The sequence below is a fragment of the Lagenorhynchus albirostris genome, chromosome 12 (assembly GCF_949774975.1).
Source record: "Lagenorhynchus albirostris chromosome 12, mLagAlb1.1, whole genome shotgun sequence".
NCBI classification, from domain to species: domain Eukaryota; kingdom Metazoa; phylum Chordata; class Mammalia; order Artiodactyla; family Delphinidae; genus Lagenorhynchus; species Lagenorhynchus albirostris.
The window spans coordinates 9,566,043-9,590,520 of NC_083106.1; the positions used below are offsets into that span (position 1 = coordinate 9,566,043).

At 45.6% G+C, this 24,478-nt stretch overlaps 1 protein-coding gene across 4 annotated transcripts in view; it reads right to left on the bottom strand.

The window, feature by feature from the left end:
* The window catches only part of ZDHHC14 (zinc finger DHHC-type palmitoyltransferase 14), a 272,373-nt gene that overhangs the window by 80,267 nt on the left and 167,628 nt on the right, over positions 1-24,478 (bottom strand). For 2 of the 4 annotated variants that reach the window (XM_060167377.1, XM_060167374.1), the window contains exon 2: positions 23,675-23,847. In XM_060167377.1, the coding sequence (XP_060023360.1) occupies positions 23,675-23,847 (173 nt within the window). The remainder of the gene's footprint in view (positions 1-23,674; positions 23,848-24,478) is intronic. The other 2 variants (XM_060167375.1, XM_060167373.1) reach the window with 1 other exon arrangement.

Here is a 24,478-nt window from a genome sequence, read left to right on the forward strand (position 1 = left end):
TTTGACTCATCAGGGGACACTTGCAGCTCTTAGAATTTTAATTCTCCCCCTGGTCCTCTGGCAGCACAGAGTGCTATATGGGGCCAAGTCACAAAATTAGCTCAATTAGCACAGATTATCTCAGCATAACATTTATCTCTAGGAAAAGTGCTTTTCATGCTACTGGGCATTGCATTCTTTCATCTGCCAAAATAATTGTCCAGATTTGCGCCCTGAGGAAGCAAGGGGAAAAGTGCTTTTTCCTGGGAGTCAGGAGACCAAGTTATATTGTCCACGCCCTGCCATCACCAAGTGGCTTAACTTCCCTAGGTTACCCAGATCTGTATGAGGGGGCTGGAGAGATGACCAGTGAGGTTCCTAACTGTTTTGAGGTGTAGGGCTCAAAGTTGTCCCCCAACTTTATGATTCCACTTTGCTTTGTGCTTTTCAACATGCATGCGACTGTGTTTGAATAACACTGAAAAACTTGCCTGTGTTCTCCATGAACTCATTTTCTGTATTTCTGCTTTAGTCCCACAAGCGGGTGGTAAATGGGTTGAAGGCGCACTGTAGGTAAGCACTTAATAAATGCTTGTTAACCTGAATCTAGCCCACCATGAAACCAATAACCTCAATTCAACACCTTTCCACTTACAGCAATTAAAATAAAATTATTCAAATACTCTTACTCTGGGTTGCATCCTTGAGGACATGATGTGATCCCTTTACTAGTAGGAGCAGCACGAAGAGCTCGCCCACAGAGCGCCAGCATCTTGCTTCTGCTTGGCCTTGATGAGCCCAGAGCAGCCCTCAAAGGCCCATACCTATGAGTTCTCCAGAGCCAGGTCTGCAAAAAGGCCAAGCCCACGGCAAGTCAGGCAAGAAAAGCTACACTTGCCCCTAAGATTGGCAGTAGTGATTTTGCCCTTACTGGTGCTCAAAAGTCCTAATAAAGGACTGTAAATACCGTGAAATAAAAACGTGTAAGAGTGGAACAGAATTCAGGCAAATTAGCTATGAGCAAGCACCTTGTGATCAATGGCAGCAGAGTCTAGATTTTGACAAAAAGAAAACAAACACTGTCATTTTTCTGTGTGTTCTCTCCAGTGCTTACAACGTGACTTGCAGCGAAAGTCAACAGCTTACTAGACGTCTGTTGGATTGGATTGGATGAGAAGGAAATTGAGCATCCAGTTTTAAAGATTAGCACGGAATGGTCACCAGCTTGTATATATTTTGAAAAATACATACGCATAATATAAAAGACAATTCTTAAAGTTCTCTCTCCAGCCACAGACATATCAATACCTCTGAACGTGGCTATGTTTTTTTTCTCCCTTCTAGCAAATCAAGTGACTCGCTCAGGTCCCAAGCTTGGTTGGCATGAAGAGTGAGTTAGAATCTGACTCTATGCCTTTTGCCTCTGATTATCCAAGGGAAGCCCAGCCCCCATCAGCCGACAGTCAGCAGAGGCCAGCTGAGACCACCGCAAAAGAACAGTTTTAACTGTCAAGAATGTGATGTTTGATTTTTATTTTTTAAATTATCTGGTCAGCGGGGTAGCAGTTTCTCAATTCTTTTGTCAATTAGAAAAAAATATGACTGAGAAATTCTTCGAGGTTCCAGCCCAGTTTCATCCCTGCAAGGGCCCTGATAGTCTCAGAGAGAAGCACAGCGGGCTTTTCTGTTCAGTGGCCTTGAGCTGACCTGCACACTAACGACTTCTCCGCTGGACAGAGCTGCTCAGAAGGGCCCCTCAGGGGTAACTGGATGCCTGAAGCCCCTTAGCCAACCAGAGTACCTTGTGTTTCACTTTTATTCAGGCTTCTAGAAAAGTTGGGCTTTCAGAGGCCCTCAGCTGCTTGTTTTTGAAACAGAGTGGGTGACCGGTGGTGGACAACCCCCCCATCTGCTGCCCTCCCTGGCATCTGGGCCACAGAAGCATCGGGCTGAGCCTCTGCTCCTCCTCAGCACTCAGTTCTGGACAGGCCGGCCAGGCTGCCCCTGCTGGCTGAAGGCAGGTCCAACCCACACTCCCATCTTTTTTTGCATCCAATGGAAAGAAATGGCCAAATTCGTTCTGGACATGTACAGTGTTAATAAATACAGCTGCCTGGCCTGGGCAATTCCTTACTGGGTGTCTGTCTTATAAGCGTCTCTCAAGAACCAGGAACTGGACATAAGGCAAGAGCACATGCTCTCCCTTTACACAGAAGAAATTCTGCTGGGGGGCGGGGACACGCCCACCCACATGGTCAGAGCAGGGCAATGCAAGAACCCGCCACTCATCGGTGATCTCATGTCACCCAGACCTGCCCTGGCTCCTCTTCCAGTTTGGAGTCAGGGAGGAGGCCGGTTCTTTCCCAGCCCAGGCTGAGCTGGGGGAGGGTATTCCCAGGAAGTACTCCCAGATGCGGCCATGTTGTTCCTTGGGGGGCAGGGGTTCCTCCATCCAGGCCTGGGTCAGCTCTCTGCCTTCCCCTCTAGACTCCAGGCTGGTAGCCAGGGCAAGGACTCTGTGCTATTCTCCTAGCAATCCCAGGGTCTGGCCCAGCACTTTGACACCTGGGAGACACTCAGTGGTCTTTGTAGAACTAGTGGGTCCTGAGACCATGTAGTGGTCCAGGCGTCTGCCTGCCTGCCTCATTCTCTTTCACCTCCTGGGCAGCCACCTGCCAGGAATAGAGGAGCTCCTGAGGGGAGCTCAGTCTTTATCCTGACTTGAGGGGTGTGGTGTGTATGAGGAGGTGGGAGGGGGCAGGAGACAATGGATGGAGTTCTCACTTGATGGCATCCTAGCTGATGTGACCTCCATCCTCTGAGGGGGCATCAAATCCCCAGAGCTGTCTGAGCCTCACACGTGTAAGATGCTCCATGTGCGTCGATGAAAGGCAGTGAATCTCAAGCATTACTGTGTAAAAGGCTCACCTGGGGAATGTGCTAGAAGCAGACTCCCAGGCCGTAATCTCCTAGATGCTCTGATCCTTGGGTTCAGGATGAGCCCTGTCCATCTGCATTTCAACGAGCAGCTTAGGTGACTGACCCAGGGGCTCAGCAGACCTCGCAGGGGCAGACAGCAGCTCAGAGACTCCTCTGCTGCTGTGTATGAGCAGAACAGCTTCCACGGACCCTCTCAGGGGAGCCCCCCGCCCACATCTCTCTAGAGACACTGCACGGAGAGCCTTAGTAGCAGCTGCTGCTGGACCCCCACCCCCCAGGCCCCTAACAGAAAAGTAGGGGCTAGCGCAGCGTGGGCGAAGGCGGGCCTCTCCCTGGAAGAGCTGCTGGCCGGGCAGTTAGGCGTCGGGCCTGGGAGCTGTGCTGGCCCTTCTCACAGCTCTCAGGGTGAGGGGAGCCTGGACCCCGCTTCCTTCCCTCGCTGCCCAGACCTCAGGTCTCAGTATCAGTGGTGGATCCGCACGCTCTTTGGTGTGCTCCGCCGCACGATTCAGTCTGCAGGTGCGTCATCTGAGGGCCCACGCACCTCTTTTGGACCCCTTCAAATTGAACCTTCTATCCCTTCCCAGCGAAAAGTCCTCTGAGCTGAGGAACTGAGACTATTTTGTTTGGTAAATTATAAGCACCCAGGTTTTTCTCACTTAACCCACAAAACCCTCAGGCGCTAAGAGAGATTCCAAGAACCTCTACACATGAAGCATTTACATTTATGCTTTTATGTCCAACTCAACAGTTCGAGAGCTGTGTGTAAGAGCACCTACGCTGTGCCAGGCGCATGCGTATGGCCTATGTCCCCTAGATTATAAACCGAGGGTAGTTGCTTGGTCATCTGTGTCCCCTGTAGTTTCCCTAGTGTAGGATAGTGGGTCTCACATTTGAGACTTTAAGACATTCATCTGCCTTGTGGGGAACCCAACTGGTGAGTCAGGATGTCCAGGGGAAGGTGTTCACGTGTGTACAAATACATTTTATTATCAAAAAGGAAGACAGAGAATAAAGAAATAGCATGTAGAATTGTAAAACCTCTGTGGAGATTCTAATCTAAACCCTTAGCCCAGCCAAGTCCTGGCTCAGCAGGTACCGATGAAAACTCGGGTAGTAAAGCCTTCAGGACTTTCTCTCCTTGCTGCCACCGCCGCCCCCAATCCATCCAGGGCATGCCTCCCCCGCCCACCCCCCTTCCATCTGTGCCATGCTTCTCGTACGCACAGGCATGTTGTTGTGAGAAGCAGAGCAAACATCAATTCACGAGCAGCTGCAAGACAGAACGGACCCCGAAGCCCTTTCCTGTAAGGGACCATCCTCACAGCAGGCGGCTAACACACCCAAGGCCCCGAGGACCTGGCCCACCCGAATGTCTTCCTGCTGTGCGCATTCAAGTGCCGGCCATTTTTCAGCTTTAGTTTCTCACGGGTTTTGATTCTAAACGTGTCATTATAGCCTTGTTCAGTTTCTCACTTCTTATGTTCTAGCGGATTTGCAATGAGACGCAATATCCAACACAAAGCTGCATGTTGTGCTTGTATAAGCAGCTGGCTGTTCTCACAGGCTCTCAGGTTAATGCATCCTTTCCTCATAATGCTTCTGTGAGTCAGGCAAGGCCACTGGGTCTCGTTCCCGGATGAGGAAATGAAGCCCCAACAGAAGATCCGTGATTTGCCAAGGTCAGGCAACTAGTCTTGGTAAATGTTTGTTCAACTAGTCTTAGTAAATGTTGCAAGAACACCGACTAGAGTTTATGTAATGACATTTACTTTTTTTTCTGATTATAAAAGTAATATATGCTCATCATAGAGAATTTGGAATATCAGAAATACATGAAGAAAAAAATGAAAACTTAATTAAAAATGTGTGGTTAATCCAACTGCAGAACTGCAGATATGTTTACATATCTTTCCAGTCATTTTGCTATGCGTACGTACATATTAACATTACAGGGGACATACAATTTTATATTTGGCATATTTTAATTTGATATAGTATCAAGATCATTTTCATAAGTCATTATATATTTTTGAAATCAATGTTTTAATGATTTCATAAAAGTCATCATAGAAGCATTGCAATAACTCATTTATCCATTTTGCTACTATTGTACATGTAAGGTGCTCCTAATTCTTTACACTGGTATAAATAACTCTACAATGAGCATCTTCATATTTATTTTTCAAGTAAGGTTTAAATTTTGCTCGCTGAAACTCCGTGAAGTGGGTCCTAGTTCAATTGCCTTTCAGATTGGGTTTCTTCCATCCTCTTACTATTTTGAATTTATTTATTTATTTATTTATTTATTTATTTATTTATTTATTTTTGGCTGTGTTGGGTCTTCGTTTCTGTGCGAGGGCTTTCTCTAGTTGTGGCAAGCGGGGGCCACTCTTCATCGTGGTGCGCGAGCCACTCACTATTGTGGCCTCTCTTGTTGCGGAGCACAGGCTCCAGACGCGCAGGCTCAGTAGTTGTGGCTCATGGGCCTAGCTGCTCTGCGGCAAGTGGTATCCTCCCAGACCAGGACTCAAACCCGTGTCCCCTGCATTGGCAGGCAGATTCTCAACCACTGCGCCACCAGGGAAGCCCCCCATCATCTTACTATTTTGGTTTGCACACTCAACTCTAAAACTTTTTACAATGTGGAAAGACACCTCCGTGTGCTCCTCCTACGAATTCCAGGCCTTTAAAAACTTTTCTTCCAGACTCTTTTCCAGGCAAAACTTTTATAGCCAGTATGCTACCAAATAGTATTCATGACAACCTGGAGCTTGACATGAGGGAACACAAAAGAGTGAAATAAGTGGTTTGAATATGACTTTAACTGAGAAATGAGAAGCGTCCAGGAAACAGCAACAGCACTTTTCTTCCAAGAAGGTGCCCTCCCTGATGCAGGGGGTCCAGCTCTCTCCGACAGACCAAGGAGAGGCGATCTGTCAGATTCCTCCCCCCAGCACAGGCAGGAACGGCTGCCAAAGCAGCTCGGAATCCAGTGGCCAGTCGCAGACACGGAAAGAGCTAAGTGGCTGAGTGGGGCTTTCAGTGCTCTTGCTGGGGAGCGAAGCTGTCTTGGCGAAGAGAGCGTCCAAGGGCAAGGCAGCCAACCTCTCCGCATCAGCTGCTCTACACCAACAGCCACTGCACACCTGCTTCAGGAGGTGGCCGGACAGCCAGGTGCCGGGGCTGAAACCCGCGTGTTGCTTTTGACGGCCAACTGCGTCCCGTGAAGCACCTCTGCAATCTGCTTCTGTAATCGTCGTCGGACTCTCTGTGTCCATAATTGCCCAAATGTGCAAATAGTTATTAAAATACTGATGAAAGAAAACCAACAACCATTTATCATCCTGGAAGAGCAGTTGTTCACTGCTTTGATCTCGGGAGAGCTTCGTGGGAAGCCCGAGAACCTCTCAATCATCACACTGTATGTTTTGAGCTGTAATAATTCTGAAGTATGGTTAGACTCAGAAGTGCTCACTCTCCTTTCTCTCGGAGAGCCGGAGGGGAAATCCAGCCTCTGGAGGCTGGGAGCTGGGCCGCCCTCCCTGCAGGTCACATTTCCAGATGTTCTCTCCTGTTGCAAGCTCCTCCCCCTCTGTGCATTTGGCCAGGAAAGAAAAACGAGCCTCCGGCAGGGAAGAGAAATCCCCGTTCCACATTCTTTGAACTCTGTTATATTGTTTTATACCCCCAGAGTTCACCTGGTGATTTTTGCAAAATGTCAACCCAATAATTATTATTTTAGCATTGACGCCCTTAGAACCACCCTGTGCGCTGTCAAGTGGAAAAATGGAATCAGAAGGACCTGAAATGAGGATCTCAGGCAGAAGAAATAAAACCAAAGACACAATTCGGAGTCTTTCATTGCTTTAGTCTGAAAACCATCTTTCTTTATGGATGGGCTGTTGCCTTTCTTATAGTTGAAATTCCTTCTCACAAACTTGCGTTCCATTTTGGCCCCGAAGTTATTAGTTTTGTTTTTCTCTGAAGTTAGTAACGGCTGGATGTCAGCCCTCTGGATGGGCTGCTCTTGTCACTAAAATAGCCCATCTGGGGCTCTCAAGGTGATGGATGGTTCGTAAACTCTTTCCCTCTGGCAATGCAAACTAGATGAGGTGGGAAATGAACCACAAACCTGCATCCTTATCCACAGGCATCAGTCAAATGGGAACCAGGGTGATGTGGGTGTCACCAAGCTTAGAGTAATTACCAGCCTTTTTCTGGAAAGGCAGCCTTGCAGTTGGGGAGTTTGCACCTCTGCTGTACAGCACGGTGGCCTCTGCCCCTGTGGTGCTTAAGCATTAAAAATGTGGCTTGTCTCATTGAGATGTGTAAAGTACACACTTGATTTGAAAGATTTAGTAAGAAAGCAAGAACGTAAAACATCTCAATGCTCTCTAAATATTGAGTACATGTTCAAATGATAATACTGTGAAGGATTGGCTGAAATACAATGTCTTATTAAAATTAATCTCACCCGTTTCTTTTTACTACTATAAAGTGGCTACCAGAAAATTTTAAATGACACGTGTGGCTTGCATTTGCAGCTCAGAGTATATTTCTATTGGACAGCGCTGGTTTAGGCAGCTAAAACATTCATTGGAAATCAGTGAAAAAGCTCTATTTACATTATTTATTAGGGTGGCGATGGGGAGGGCAGTTCCTGATACTCCGCCCAGGTTTGCACAGCACGAGGCTTCACGCTGGTGCGTCGCCTTCAGTCTTTATGCCCTCAGAGTCATCTGTTGTTCGCGCTTTTCTCAGCGGTGAGGGAATGAAATTGGGAAGTTTGCGGATGGAGGTGTGCCCAGCTCACAAGAGGCACCACAAACCCTTTAAGTGTCTGGATGCTGAAGTTATTTTTAGAGCTAAATTCACAAATAAGAACAACCAAAGTCCTGCCCTTAGAATAAAACTTTGCTTTTATCTCATTCTTCAACCTAACACGATACTGGACAACATCTAACCACGCACCTCCACCAAATGTGAAAATCAGCTGTTCAGCCCTGATGCTCAATTTCTGTCCATTTAGATAAAGACTGTTATGTACTGGATGACCCACTGGAGAAAAAAATCCCAACATGGCAAAAATCACGTTTCATTACTCTTGTATCAGAGTGGCACCGACGAACTGTAACAGCGCCACGGTTCTCTCTCCCAGAGCCCGTCCCGAGCAGACCCTCATCCCATTACTGCCATCCAATGGTGTCCTCGCGTTGGTTTGGCTCCAACTTCTTCCTCTCCAGCTGACCTCATCACCGTTAGGGCATCTCCCTCTGCTGGACTAGGCCTCACGTATAGAGTATCTCGTTTAACCGTTCCAATAACCCACGAGACAGGTTCCAGAGACGTGGGCCCCCAGGCTGGAGGGCTGAGCAATGGGCCTAGATCACAGCCGTGAACGGAGGAGCCAGGGTCCAGGCCCACGGCCTTTCCACCACGTGGCCTGTCTCATGAAGCCATCCCTCCACACTCAAGTTCCCTGACACAGGCCCAGCCTCATCTCCAATTCCAGCCTCCTTCTCCCCGCAACCTTCCTTCTAGTTACCCCTGCCTCTTGCTGGCTTCACCATCAGAGTCCAAATTCTTCTTCGGCTCACCTGGGACCTACCTGGGACCCACCTTGGCCCGCCCGCACTCCGTGGCAGCCTTGTCTGCCCATCACCCTCCCCCCAGCCCAGGCCTCACCTGTCCTCTCCTGCTCAAAGCCCCGGCTCCAATGTTCACCTTACTCTCCCTGTCCCGATTCCTGGGCTAATGGATCTGAGCTATCTGCTCGACACTGCTTCCCTTGCTTTCCTCTACAATCTGAGCATCTGTGTGACCCTTCCAACAAATTCCTGACGTTTTTGAAAACTAGGGTAGGGTTTTTATTCCTTTCAAACCTTGCTTGACCACCTGGGTTCCAGACCCATTCCTGCCGCCTGGTGAGAACTCCATCACCCAGGAACCACGTGGACTAACCCCTGCCCCAGTGCCATGGGTGAGAGCATGGGCTTGGCGACTGGACAGGGGCGTAAACTGGGGCTCTGCTATTTACCGGCTGAGATTTTTGGAAGTTACTCATCCTCTCCATGCCTCAGTTTCTCCAGCTGTAAAGTAGGAATAGTAATAGCACCTGCCTCCTAGGGCTGCTGAGAGGATTAAATTAACATCAATAAGACAGTGCTCGGCGTACAGTGTATGCTATAAAAGCCTGAGTCATTCTCATTCTTTCCTGGTTCTATTTTCTTGCCTTTTGAAACCTGTATTGAGCGGCTATTACCCACCACAAACACCAGCCAGATTCATTCATTATTGCCCCTTACTCTTATGTACCACCCATGCTGGCCAAAGAAATCTTGTTTGGGTTCCTATATGCCTTTTTCAGTCACTACTTTCTAAAATGTCTCCCTTCTCCTATTCTCTGCCCACCTCCACCCCAGGGACCATGGACTCAGGCAATTCTTATCCTCTTGTCTTTTGAGATCCAGCTCATATCTGCTTTTCCCAGACAACTCCCCGTGATTAATCTCTCTTGATTCTCTCCTAGGTTCATGGTTCCCTCAATCCTCACAAATTCAGTTTCTCCACCTGGGGTGATCTTACCTCCCAGGGGACATTTGGCACTGTCAGAAGACAATTTTATTCTCACAGCTGGGGCAGAGGGGTGCTCATGGCATCTAGTGGGTAGAAGGGAGGGATGCCGCTACCCATCCTGCAAACTCAGGACGGCCCTCACCGCAAAGAATTCTCTGCCTCAAACTGTCAGCAGCGCAAAGATTGTAAACCCTGCATCACAACCATCTGCCCTTAATGATGTTCCTTTGTTTGCTTGTTTGTTTTAAAACGCCTTCTTGGCCATCAGGCAAGCTGAGGACAAGAGGCCTCAGGAGAAACCAAACCAGCCGACACATTGATCTGGGACTTCCAGCCTCCAGAACTGCAAGAAAATAAATTTCTGTTGTTTAAAAAAAGAAGCCTCAGTGTTTTCACTCTGTATGCTAGCCTCCAGCTAGATTTTTGATTCCTCCATAGTTCTTAAGATAGTGTGTGCTTAAAATAGATTAACTGATAATGATTCATTTTCTAACTAAACAACCAGCCGGGAACACTTTTCATTAAGTGTCTGGGATATGTCATCATAAGATAAAAAATAACCACATAAATGTTTGAAGCATTCTGAGCTCGTTCGGAGAAAAATGCAGTCATCTCTCTGTAGTCACCCAGCAAAAGTTTGTCCAACTACAGACAGCTTCCTCTCAACACTGGCCACAATCACACACCCACGTGACCTGTTCTCCACCGCTTTCATTTCTGGGTTCTTTTCTTAGAACTTGACGTTTTTGTTGGTATTCATGGGATTAATATCATATATGACAGCAAAACCTTCTCATCCGTATCTAAGAGAAAAACGTGTCCTTCTTTTTTCTAGAATGGCAGAGGTGATGAGGAAGGTGCCTCAGTGCTAAAATTGATGTAGAGCGGATTAAGGCACAGGTGAACAGCATGCAGGGAAATAAATGAAACACCCAGCAACTGTCTCCTGGTCTGAAAAGATGGTAACAGGGAAGAAAAGACTATCACTCGCACCTCGGTCGGAAGCACCTGTAACTGGATGGGGGTTTATACAGAGCACAAGTGAGCGAGCCCTTGACCTACTCCTGCCCAGGTGAGGAAGCTGAGGAAAGCAGGAAACCACAGGCATTCTTGTGTAGCTGCTCTTAATAACCTCTCTCTGCAGAGCGGTGACCAGGAAAACAGAGGGGCAGCCCTGTCCCAAATGCCCATGCTTCACTCACTGGCTTGAAAAGCCTAGAATCCCAGTCCATCCAAGAGTCATGCATACGCTGCGGAATTTATAATAATAATTAGATTAAAAGTCCTGGCGAGACTGTTACGTTGTCCTTTTAGACGAGGCTCATAGGACATTCATGTTCAATAAGACAGGCCTGAACCATGGTGAAACTGCACAAACTAAAAACAAAGGAATTGGGACTTCCCTGGTGGTCCAGTGGTTCACCTTCCAATGCAGGGAGTGTGGGTTCAATCCCTGGTTGGGGAGCTAAGAGCCCACGTGCCTCGCGGTCAAAACACCAAAAACATAAGACAGGAGCAATACTGTAACAAATTTAATAAAGACTTTAAAAATCTTAAAAAAAACCCAACTAATTAAGGATCAGAAGCCACCTTTCAAGTGGGCCTCTTCTCCAAGTAATTTCAAACTTCAAATCAACCATATGACATAAGGAGTGTTACCAGGATCCAATCTGAAAGTTCTGGCCTCACTGACACTTGCGATGGCCCAACTCTCGCCCTCCCAAATGAATCCATTATACCTGAGTGAGTGCAGAAGAGTTACATCTCGTAAAATAATATATGCCCCACGTGTCCTCCTGCTGGGATTTTTGGCTTTGGAGCAACCCTTGACAACACACACACACACACACACACCCCACACGGGGAGGACAGTCCCAACAGCGAGACAACAGCTCCAGCTGGCTTTAGATAATCAGCAATCCTTTGATAGGAAGTGAAAGACAAACTTCTCCCATGAGGCACCAGAAGTAAACTTTTCAACAGCCTTCTGCTAGCACGTGGTACCCAGAGGCTTTGATAACCCTGGGATACTCTCACCCCAGCCCATGGGTGAGCTCGGGAAATCTGTGACAACTGTTAAATGACAGCTCCCCAGTCCTGAGGATCCATGCAGAGAGGGCTTAGCTTGGCCATGACCTGTGACACTGGTCCCCAAAGCATAAACACGGCACGCTTCCCTTAGATGAGTCCATACCAGATCATTCAAGTCCCCGGGTATTGTTTTTAAATTTCCCATTTGAGTCACTATATTTGCATCTTAGGAAACAGACCACGGGAAAGCAAGCCACCCATTCCCCGACTAATTCCTTTGAGACGCACGAGTTCTCTGGTTGTTCAACTCTCCAGAGATGCTTGACTCTGCCTTCAGATATGTATTATGGAATACATAACAGGCGGAGGATCTCAAAGGAGGAATCCAGTGGTTATTCAAATGATCCCAAAACAAGATAAACAATACCAAGAACTCTGAGAGATTCCAATAACTATTTAGGCCCAATTCTTTGTTCTGTATGTTCATGTTGTCCAATATGGCAGCCACTAGCCATGTGTATCTACTGAGCAGGTGGAACGTGGCGCATTGGAATTGCTATGTGCTGTAAGTGCGAGATACACACTGAAAGGACTTCATACCAAAAAACCCACCAAAATGTAAGGGATTTTGTTGGTACTTTTTTATCTTGAATACATGTCGAAATGATACTATTTTGGATATACGGGGCTAAATAAAATATACTATTAAAATTAATTTCACCTATCCCTCTTCACTTTAATGTCACTAGAAAATTTGCAATTACACATGTGGTTTGCATTCTATTTCTGTTGAACTCAGTATCACTCCAAGCGTGTTCCATTTAGTTTTGTGAGGGCCACAGGAGATTTTAGCCTATTTCTGTTCTATTGATTTCTATTGAGTGCGAGGAGTAACCCATCCATTCACTCACTCAAGGACCCCTGGACTTCAAGTTTCTACCCTTAAAGGAAAATAAAGAGATTTTGTCAAGTGCACACTCCAGATTCTGATGGTATGAAGTATGGCATTCATCCACTTGGATTTCTGTTTTCTCTTAGAAAGTGTTAATCTACAGTTTCCAAATAAATGGTCTTCACTTCTGTCCACCTACATAAGACAACTTTTTCCTACAGGAGCCTTGGAAGATAAATCTGGATACATGAAAAATGTTAGGAATGTTTTCTGTACCAAACATGGTGGCAGGAAGCGCCCCACCATTCTTCCAGATAGAACCACCTCAAGCCTTCCCTGTCCTCTTTCATGTACCTTCCAGCCTCTGAGTGCTAATGCCCATCACAAGCTTGGACAACACAGCTGACGTTAGTCTACTTATATTCTTAGGCCATGAGTCTTAGCCTCAGAACTTATCTACAAGAAACACAACAGTTGAGCTCTCTCCCATAACCTAGATTTGAGTTTTCTAGGACACAGGAGGGAAGGGAGATATCGCATGCCCCAGCGCCCCCAAACCAGCTGTAAATCCCTACACTGCAGCATTAAACTCCAAAGAAAGAGGAAGAAAGTTCACTTGGAAAACAACGGTGAGTTGGTTGGATTACATCGAGGTTTCAGAGGGTGATTATTATGACACAGTTTCATTGATATCACAGACCCCAAAGGTAACATGTCAACGAAGTTACACATTCACAGAGTATGTGAGTGCATAAATGACACACGGGCATCTGACAGGTGAGGGATAAGGCTAAGCAGAGACAGTAACGAACGGGTTGCTTGGTAAGAGGCTCTCACTTAAATTGGATTCCTAATTTAGACTCCAGCCACAAAACGTGCAGGTGTTGGTTACAAAGCAGTATGTGGGATGACTCCCCGGGCTGTTAAAAGAAAAAAAAAAAAAGCTCTTCCCAAGAAAATGGCAAGGCAGACCTATTGCTTCTCTGACCACAGCACTCCTTCCTTAAATCATCTCTGCTGCTCAGCGTGGCGGGTAATCCTTTCCTGGACCTGCACCTGCTCGGCCTCTCCCGGCTCCTCCCAGCTGAGCCCCGCCCCACCTCCTTGCCACTCCATTTCCTCTCTCCTCCCAGAGCCCTTTGTTTCCTTTTATTCCTGAGCTGCCTTTCATGCTTCTCTACACTTGTCAGAAGAAAATGCCTCCCACTTCCCAGCACAAAGAGCCTGCTCACTCTTCTGATTAACCTTCTCCGGGGGGACTTCTCTCCTGAAAGGCCATTCTCCCCTCCCTCCCCATCCCGCCCAACGCACACACCGGCGGCGGCGGCGTGACCAGATCCCATTTTGCCCAACAGGCCCTGCCTGGATAAGTGCTTTAGCTTTGACTTCCCTCTAAAACCTACTGACTGGCTGACTCACTCCCTCACTCAGAGAGCTACTGTTTCATCATCCTACTTTACCCTCCCAAGCATACCAGTTAAAGTAATAATGATAGTAATATTCCAGTGAGTCATTTAAATATCTCGCTTATTTCGCAGCAACTACAGTTTACTTGTTGAATTTACATGGGTGTGCGTATAGCTTTGCGTTCTAAAATTATTAACGGAATATGTCACTCCTGTTTCAGTAGCTGAATAGGCTTAATAACCTTCTAAAGCATTTAGGTTGCCAGATTTTCATGGTCAAGCAAAGGCGGAAGAAGGGTTTATTTCTAGAATCACAGAATAGCAACACTAGAATGGATCTTTGCACTTAGTGGATCTATTTTATATGCATCAAAATCAAGGCCCAGAGAAGTTCAAACACTTCTCAGGATTATACAGCGAGTGGAACGGTTGGGATGCAGGCTCAATCAACTTATTGACAGAGCTGGCGCTCATAGCCACATACTTTACTGATGATGAAAACATAGATGGACTTTGAACTCTGCAAAGCACTATCTAAAGAGAAAATATTTATTGATACAGTTGTTTTCATAAGTAGTAATAAAGAATGTGAAGCACCTACTCAGATTTGCTGCAGGAAGTTGTTACACTGAATGCTCAAAGTAAATGAAGTTGTAGTGCGCCAAACTCCTGAAAATATGATGGTCCCGAGAGCTTAAGAGGAGAGGAAGCAAATACTAACTGTTGGAGAGGACAGTCATAGGTTTGGGCACCCGTCGCAGGGAGGGAGGTGGAAGGGCTTTAGGGCTGTGCTTCTCAGCTTTCATGTGAATTACCTGCGTCTGGTTTAAAGGACAGATGCTGATTCAGCAGGTGGGCTGGGGGCTGAGGTCCTGCAGGTCTACTCAGTTCCCAGGTGATTTTTTAAATATTTATTTATTTATTCATTGGCTGCGCTGGGTCTTCGTTGCTGCGCGCAGGCTTTCTCTAGTTGCGGCGAGCGGGGGCTACTCCTTGTTGCGGTGCAGGGGCCACTTGGCTTCTCATTGTGGTGGCTTCTCTTGTTGCAGAGCATGGGCTCTAGGCGCGCGGGCTTCAGTAGTTGCAGCATTTGGACTCAGTAGTTGTGGCTCGCGGGCTCTAGAGCGCAGGCTCAGTAGTTGTGGCGCACGGGCTTAGTGCTCCGCACCATGTGGGATCTTCCTGGACCAGGGCTTGAACCCGTGTCCCCTGCATTGGCAGGTGGATTCTTAACCACTGCACCACCAGGGAAGCCCCTCCCAGGTGATGTTGATGTTGCTTTTTCACGGACCTCGCTTTGATTTAGGATTTAGGAATTCAGTTTCAGAAGCAAAAAAGTCAAAGGAGAGGTATCGTACCTGCACGTGGCGTCAGGACCCCAGGGCTGGAGTCTCAGGTCTGTCTCAGATTCGCTCTGTGTGAGCACTGGCGGATTTGTACCTGTCTCTCTTTGAGACTTGGTTTACTCATCTGTAAACTAAGGGAGTTGTCCAGGACAGACTCCATGATTGCTGAGGTCCCTTTAAACTGGGACTTCCTATGACTCAGAGCATTGCAATGAACCAGCCTACCTGCAGTCGGGGAGGTGAGCTGAGAAAGCTCTTGTATTACAGCCAGGAGATCTGTGAGTCAGCAGTCTTCTTAGTGCCCCCAGCTGGGTGAGGATGGGCCTCTAATTTCCATTAACAAGCTCCAGACTCTTGCTCTTTCCTTTGGCCATATTCTTGAACCACGTGGTCCAAATTTTCCCATCCCTTTCATGCCACTTGATCCTTTACTTCCCCTCCTTGCAGCACCTGGCTTCCGCCGTTCCCTTGAAGTTGACATTTTCCTCACCCTGGTTCTTTCATCATCTTTGCCCTTTTTGTGGCCTTGTATATGAGAAATGATTACAATTACAGTACTTTTTTTTTTTTAAAGTAAAGCATGTCAACATTGCTCTATGTCATCACTTTGCTGATTTAACACAAACTCTTTAAAGACTGTGACATTGGTGCAGTGAGAGAGAGAGAGATTTCCCCTTGCCTGAAAGGAAGTGATAGCATTGTTTTTAGGAAGGAGTTCATCAGTTCTACAGAAGATTTTCCAATCTGTACATACATACACATATATAAGTCAAATCTTCAACTATATTGAGACACACCCAGTAGATTTAGATGGGGACTACGGAGGTCACTAAAATACCTATGTAGATTTAGGAATTTAGGCTCAGTAGATACATTTGCATCAGAAGCTGGCCTCAGTTCCAGCACACAGTACATTCCCAAAAGTTTGGACTTCTACAGGAAGACGAAATAACATAGGCTTCAACGAGCATCCTGGGTGAAACACACCCATTCTTCCAAATCCTTCAGTAAAACAAAATCTCCAGCTCCTTCCATCCCTCAGAACTAGACCCTTTGGAACCTTGTGGTATTTCCCCAAATACCATAATTCTGAACTGTGACATCTGGTTTCCAGCTCTCCCAGGGTGGGATTTTTTTTAAAAGAGACAATCAGGAAGTTTGACATTCTAAGCAACCACTCTGCATTTCTATAGGAGACTCACTACCCTTCCCTGGCATCAGTACACACTAGATGATTCTGGCATTTTCTCCTAAATAAGGAAATGCCTCTTCTAGAAGGTATTTCAGATATGGTAGGACACCCTGCCCCCCCTTCCCTTAACTCCTTCACAAGCATCAGGGAACAACTAGACATCAGCGAGGCAGCTCCAATAGGGCCGTCAGGTTGTCTGGAGTTTCCCTGTAGTTCTTCTTCTCCACCCACTTGGGCTCAGGATTTGAGAACCAGGCCCGCTAGCCACAGTGTGCTGGACACGGCTCTCTATTTCTGACCGTGGCTATGACAGGGAGACCCAGCCAATGGGCCAGGGAAGTTGGAGGACCAGATGATGCTGACAATCTGGGGCGGGGAGAGAGAATATAACTTACAGGCAAAGGGAAGTGCTACCTGCTCCAGGGGTCCCAGAAATTTCCCCTTGGGGCAACAAGATGGTGGGCAGTAGCAGGCGGTGGTTAATAGCACAGGGTGTCATGGCAGACCGACCTGTATTTGACTGCCAGCTCTGGTCAAATGACCTTCAGCAAATCTGAGCACCAGCTTTCTCTTACATAAAATAGGAACATTAATAGCGTCTAAACATCATGGAGTGGCTGTTGTGAGTCTTAAATGAGATCATACATGGAAAGAGGTTAGCATAATGCCGGGCACAAGAGAAGTACTTAATAACAATAGCTATTAATACTATTCTACCTTTTCATCGTGGACCAATAAACCAATTACTTTACAGGAAAAGGGCAGGGAATATTTTATTTCAGTGGACACAGGTAAATGCTTAAGCTGGTGCATAAAAGAGAAAGTCTAAAAGCTAATGAAGTAGCATCATAATAATGCTGGAAAGAACAGGGTAGAGAACAGGCAGCAGGGGAGAGCGAATGGGAAAGGCAGGAAGGAATCCCAGAGAGGCAGGTGCAGTTCAATTCTAGACAAAGTTCTTGGTCTAGCAGAATGTTCATGAGGTCCTGAAATGACCACACTGCAAATAAAAATTACACAAAGGATTAACTGCGGTAATTTTGGAGATGAGTAGGGAGGTGCAAATAAGAATAGGAGAAATGGACAGAAAATGTCACCTTCTGAAAAGAAAACTGGCAAAAATCAAATTAACCATCTTTGATGCCTGCCTTTTTTCTTTTTTTCTTGCATATTCAAGTGTGGCTATCTAGTATACAGCATGCAACGTGACTGCAAAATGTATGGGAAGAGGTCATCACAGAGCTATCACAGCCAATAGACTAGTTATAAGGCAAAAAATAAATGAAACCATCAATTTTAAAAGCAATTTTATGGTGAATATTACCAGTAGAAATAACTAACACAAAAAGAAGCCAATTATGGCTTAAAAAATTCACACAGTAAAAAATTAAGTCACCAGGAAAATTTGTTGTAGTAGAAATAACAGTTCTATAAGAAAATCTGGGACTTCCCTGGCAGTCCAGTGGTTAAGACACTGCACTTCCCAGTGCAGGGGGAGTGGGTTCAATCCCTGGTCAGGGAACTAAGATCCCACATGCTGTGGGATGCAACCAAAAATTGAAAAAAATTGGAAAAAAAAAAAAAAGAAAATTCATAATGGCAGCTTTCATAATATTAAAAAAAATCTTAGTTATAAATTTTATACAGAAAAGAAATCACTCCAATAAAAATAATTTTGGTACAATAAAAATGGCAATGAGAAAAAATTGGAAATAGTGTAGCTTTACAATAGAGAAAATTAAGGTCTTAAATTCGCTTAAGAATGTTCTCCTCAGAAAGCATTTTCTTCAACAAAACTCCATCAGTGTTATTAAAATTCCAATGAAAATGTTTCTACTCTTAAACATAGAATTAAGATGTCTTTGGGGAGAAAACTAACAAGTCAGATGGGTGGTGAACACACCCTGTTTCCAGAGCCCTTGCAGGAATTGCACTCTCTGGGACAGTGTAGACCTGAGCTGCTGACAAGGCCAGTGCCTCCGTGGAGGCAGGAAGCTGACTGCCTGCTTCCTAGACGGCTCCTCTAGAGGATACCCAGCCCAAGGACGGCTTTAAGAGGCAATGAAAGATAAACTCCAGTGTTAGAAATGGTGACTGTTTCCGGGTACTACAAGGAAAATTCTTGGATGATGAGAATTTGACCAAAAGAGTATGGGAGAGAGGGAGAAAGAAGAAGAAAGGAGGAGGGAGAGGAGGGAGGAGAGGAGAGGAGAGAAGGCAGCGGAGAAGGGGGAGGAGAGGAAGAGGAGGGAGGGGAGAGGGGGTCAGAGCAGAGGGAAGGGAGGCGCAAACATGGGCACTGTCCAGCAGAGTGGTACTCTAGCCGGCCAGTAAAAGGTTCAGAGTGGAGACAATAATTCTTCAGATTCTGCCACAGCACAGGTGAATTTTTTAAAGGCCACCTGGCTTCCTTTAATCAGATTCCATCCTCACCAAGCAGCCATTAGATCACTTACTTGGGGTCGGGGTTACCGTGACATGGGGAGAGAGCTTCCTAAATAACTAGCCTTGCTTTTAGAGCCCAACAGGCGGAGTGCATATTTCAGCTTACAGTTGCCGTCCCTGTCTTGGCAACCTCAGGATGGGAAGAGATGCACAAGGAACAGAAGGAAGGAGGGAGACCCGCCTCTTTCCCCTATTTTGATCCCTGGAAAGGTCTATCCCTAATTGAAACGAAATGCTTGGAGCCCGTGAATGTGGTATCGTAATTTTTTTCTAAGCCCAAATCAGTTTGCTTAGTATCTGATCATCCCCGAGTGAACTGCAAGAACTGAGTTTCCAAAACTAAAGTTTCCAAGCAGGACTCCAATGACCCCAGCAGGACCTCCCTGGACTCCTGTTGGCATTCTTGGCTGTCTTTTTAGCTGCAACATGAGTTATTGGGAAGGCTCTTTCAGAAGAAAGAAGTGTAAGGCGTTTCCAGAGACTTGGAACAGACTCTGAGACACACAGCCTCCTCTTCGCCACCCACTCCTCTCCAGAAATCTGGAGACGGGGTAGCTGGTCAGATGCTTGGCCAATCTTCAATCAGCTCCTCAGATGGAGGTTTCAAGTGGCTGTTCTGGGCTTCTACACGCAGAGAAATACAATGGATAATTGGAATCAACAGCCCTAATAATAAAAAGTTTCCAAATCGCATTTTTCATTTTTCCTTCTTTAGAGAGCACAAAATAAATGTGGTAGGATTTCATTGAAACATCATCTTATTTTCCACATCCAAGTGATATACCGGAGAACTCCTTATAAAGCATTAGACCAGCTCTGCTGTTTATTTCCATCACAAACCGGGTCGCTTTTTAATGAGAATCTGTGTTTATAGAAGGTGAAGAGAGAACCAAGTGGGAAAAGAGGAGAATTTTTCCCAAAAATTTCTACGATTTACTGAGCTAATCCTGACAAGAACCTCACAGGCTCTGGGTCCTTATTCCCATGTTGAAGTTAAGAACATGGTGGGATGAGGTTTAGAAAGTGCACAACTAGCCTAAAGTCCCACAACCAGAGGACAGGAGAGCCTTCTTCCTTCTCCTCTCTCCTTTCCTCTCTTCCTCCTTTTTATTTTTGACAGCTTTATTGTGGTATAAATTACATTACATAACAGTTATCCATTGTAAGTGCACAATACAATGATTTTAGTAAATGTATTAGCTTATGCAACCATCACCACAATGCATTTTACACCATTTTCATCCCTCCAACAAGTTCTCTCACATCCATGTGTGGTCAGCCCTCAGTCCTAGCCCCAGCCTGGGCAATCCCTGATATGCTCTCTTTTCTGAAAGTTTGCCCTTTCTGGACATTTCATATAAATGGACCCACACAGTATTTAGTCTTCTGATTTGGCTTCTTTCAACCTGTGTCAACACTTTGCTCCATGTTACTGCTTAACAGTATTCCATTGTGTGGACTGACCACATACTGTACATCAGTTCACCCACCGATGGACATTTGGGCTGTTTCCAGTTTTTGGTTATTAGGTATAATGCACATACAAGCACGTGTATTTTCATTTCTCTTGGATATATACGGAGGCGTAGAATTGCTGGGTCATATGGTAACTTTAACTTCTTGAGGACTTTTGAGAAGAGTTTTCCAAAGTGGCTGCACCATTTTACGTTCCCACCTGTAACGCATGAGGGTTCCAATTTGTCCACATCCTCATCAACACCGTCCGTCTTTCTGGTTGGAGCCATTTTAGTGGGTGTCAAGTGGTACTGCACTATGGTTTTGATTTGCATTTCCCTAACAACTAATGATGTTGAGCATCTTTTCATGTGCTTATTGGCCATTCATATATATGCTTTGAAAAAAATGTTCAATTCTTTACCCATCTTTTAATTGGGTTGTTTGTCTTATTATTGACTTGTAAGAGATCTTAATATGTTCTAGATACAAGTACGAAATGTTTTATCAGATGTTCGATTTGTGAATATTTTCTCCCAGTCTGTGGTTTGTCTTTTCATTTTCTTAAATGGTATCTTTTGAAGCACAAAAGTTTTTAACTTGATGAAATTCAATTTATCATCTTTTTCTTTTACAGATCACGTTTTTGGTGTCATATCTAAGAACTCTGCCTAACACAAGGTCATGAAAATTTTCTCTATGTTTCCTTCAGAAGTTTTATCATTTTCGCTCTTATATGTAGGTCTATGATTCATTTAAAATTTATGTATGGTGTGAGGTAAGGGTTCAAATTCATCTTTCTAATATGGACGACCAGTTTCTTTACTTGCTATGTGTTTTTTCAGATTTTTTATTTCTTCCTGAGTCGTTCTTTTTGGTAATTGTGGCTTTCTAAGAATTTGTTCATTTGTCTAAGTGGTCTCATTTGTAGCATAAAGTTAAAATCCTATGGTGATGCCCCTGCTTTCATTCCTGATTTCGGTAATTCACATCTTCTCTCTTTTTCTCTGTCTTGTTTTGGAGTGGAAGGTCAGGGGAGTATAGTCACAGGTTTGTCAATTTTGTTGACCTTCTCTAAGGACTAACTTTTGGGCTCACTGATATTCTCTGTTGTTTTCCATATTCTGTTTCATTGATTTCCACTGTCATCTTTAAGACTTCCTTACTCCTACTTGCTTTGAGTTCAGTTTGCTCTTCTTTGTCCAGTTTCTTAAGGTGAAAGTTTCAGTTTCTGGTTTTTTCCATGCTCTACTCCAAATCAAGTCAGCCCCTCAGACAGAGATGCTGCTGGTTTTCAGGGCTTGTCCTGTCCAGGTAGAACTTCCTCACCTCTGAACGCAGGTTAGCAATTAGAGCAGCCCCAGGACAGAATGCCACAGACTCCCACTGTTCTTACCCAGAGTTCGTCAGTTTTTCATGAATAACCACTCCTCAAATTCCAGAGTCATGAAATGATTGTTTCTGACTATTTTGTCTAGGCTCATCATTGCCTTTCAGGGAAGGATGTGCCAGGCTACTAATTTCTGCCATGCCAAAGCCCTGTCTCTACAGTCCCTTTTCTCTCCTTCACGGGAAACAAAATTTGGTTTTATCCTTTACCCCATCTAGTTCTCTCACAGAATCTGTGTCTCTGGGGGGCGGAGACATGGGGGCAGAGCTGGTTTTTAACAATTGCTTATGTTGAAACATACTGCTCTGAGATTATCAACTTTAAGAAAAAAAAAAAACTAAACAAAACAACAAAAAATTGCACTTCAGTGAATCATTCAACTTCCTCAGTGTTAATGATGGAAAGTCTGTGCCTCTTAGAATCTGCATTCTTCATAGAGAATTCCAATGGCACTCTTTATTATCCACTTTGTAAGGAAGGCAGAAAACCCCCCAGTTCCTGACCTTGCTGATTCTGCAGATGCTCCTAGCACTAACAGGGAGGTGGGAGGGAAAATAAGATCACAGCAGGAAAATGCTTAACGGCCAGTGTGCTGGGCTGTCTGCACACCGCTTGAGAAGGAGTTTCGAGCTTGTACCAGTTTGACATGGGCATAGACTACGCGGTTTCTGGAGGCCCCGCTCTATTCCTTGAAGGAAACTGGGCCTTCAAGAGCAAGAACATCCCTAAAGAACAACGGATGAGACCCAGGAGACCTGGGTTGAAGGCTCTGGCTCTGCCACTTTCTCCCATTCAACCACTTTAGGGCTTCGTTTTCTTATTTGTAAAATGGGTGTCATAATAAAGTCTTCCTCACAAACTTGCTGGGATGTGATCAAATTCAATGACCGTCATGGATGGCCTTTACAGATTATTAACAAGCCATAAATGTAGGCTTTAGATTATGAAATAATACCCTGTGTTCAAATCTCAATAGGTGGTGTCAAAGAAAGAGACTGTCTCCCCACTTCCCTACCTCAGGACACAAGGAGGCTGCAGCCCAGCAGACAACTCACATACACTCCCATAATCAACTCCTTTACTGCTTCCCTCCCAGGTGACAGGGATGAAGGATGGAAGCAGATGCTCAGAGAAGGACATGTATGTGCTTCAGCACTTGGGGAGGTGGACCAGAGCAGATGGTACCTATCAAGACCCACACTTGTACCTCTTTATACTGTGGAAAGTGGGGGTCTTTCATCTGAGTGGGCTGTGAACGGAAGCCCACTGGGAGAGAACTATTTCTGTCAAATGATTTTTCATGCCTAAACTTTATGTTCACACTGAGTCATCACAGCCCCCTGCCACACTTGTCAAATTATCACTGTACCACAGCAAAGCTACACATTCACAAAGGCAAACTTTTAAGAGGAAGCTCTCTTTTTAATTAAAAAAAGGACTTTAAGGGTTCTTTGTATGAGGGATTAGGATTGGTTTTAATATCTTTAAAATGGACTGCTGGAAATTTTTAATCCTAGGATTTCCAATATCTAAGGAAAAATAAAGCCATTCATCTCAATATATACCAGAAATATACATCTTTGTTATGCCTTAATAAAGGAAATGCTGGATCCTAGGCTGGATAAATAGGACAGCAGTCTAAGATGTAACGTTTCCAGGTTTACATCATGGAAACCAGAGTTCAGCTATGATGAAAATAAAAGGGAATGAAGAGCAGCCACCAGGAACTACAGCTTTCACAACAGAGGCTCCTTCTCGGAGGGGACTCGGACGCTCGGGTTTCAAAGAGCTCGGTGGCAGCGTGCCCCCAGTGCACCGGTCCCTCAGCCTTACCTCCGACCACTTTCCATCCCACCTCCTACTCGGATCATCCTCAGGCCAAGTGAATGAAAACTTCGGGACTCCTCCCCGGGGACTTGGCACTGTCCAGCGCCCAGCCCCTCCTGCACGGGCTCCTCGTTTGTCCTCCCGCACTGGGGCTGAGCACAGGTGGGCAGTGACCAGAGGCTAAGGGCGGACCTTCAGGGTTACCTATTTGCCTTTCCAGGTCGGCGGCTTCGTCAGGTGTGGCTCGCGGAAGGACGCCAGGGTCGCTGAAGCTGGTGCGCAGCAGGGTCCCCATCACAAAGAAGAACAGAATGCCACCGACCACGGGGATAGCAGGGGTGATTTTCACTGCTAGATACGGACAGCTGCCAGCAGGTTGGGAAGGCGCGGGGGAGGGGAGAAAGAAAGGAAATACAATGTCAGTAATCAACAGTGATCACTCTGTATTTTCCAAGAAACTAACAGCTTTTTTGGAGAAGCAAAATTGATTTCCATTAAAAATTCATCATGTTTTAAGCATTTACCTTTGGGGAGGTCTGCAATTCTCTCTTGTGGACAATTTAACCCCCCTTCTCAGCTACAATAATCCTCTGCTCCCACCGTGGTACTCAGGAAAGACACTGGCAGAAAAATTAAAATAATCCTGCTTGTACAATCCATGTAAGATGCACAGAGCTTGCACCCTTTGTACTGTAAACAGAGCACATGATTTATGGGACTCTCCACCCATCTCTGGAATTGCATAACATAGGACGACACCAGCTTGGAACGGTCTTCATCACACCCGGCCCTTCCTCCCTGGGTCAGACAACTCAGGGCACGGAACGCAGAGAACCACAAGCCACCCTCAAAAGGCAAGAAATCACTTTTTCAATATTTTGGAGCTAATCTATGCAAAAGAGGTTAATGAGCTATGGAAATGTACTTGCAGGCCGTTTCCGAAGAGGATTAAAAGGATTTAGGCAGCTGGAATATAATAGTCTCATGCTCTTCAAG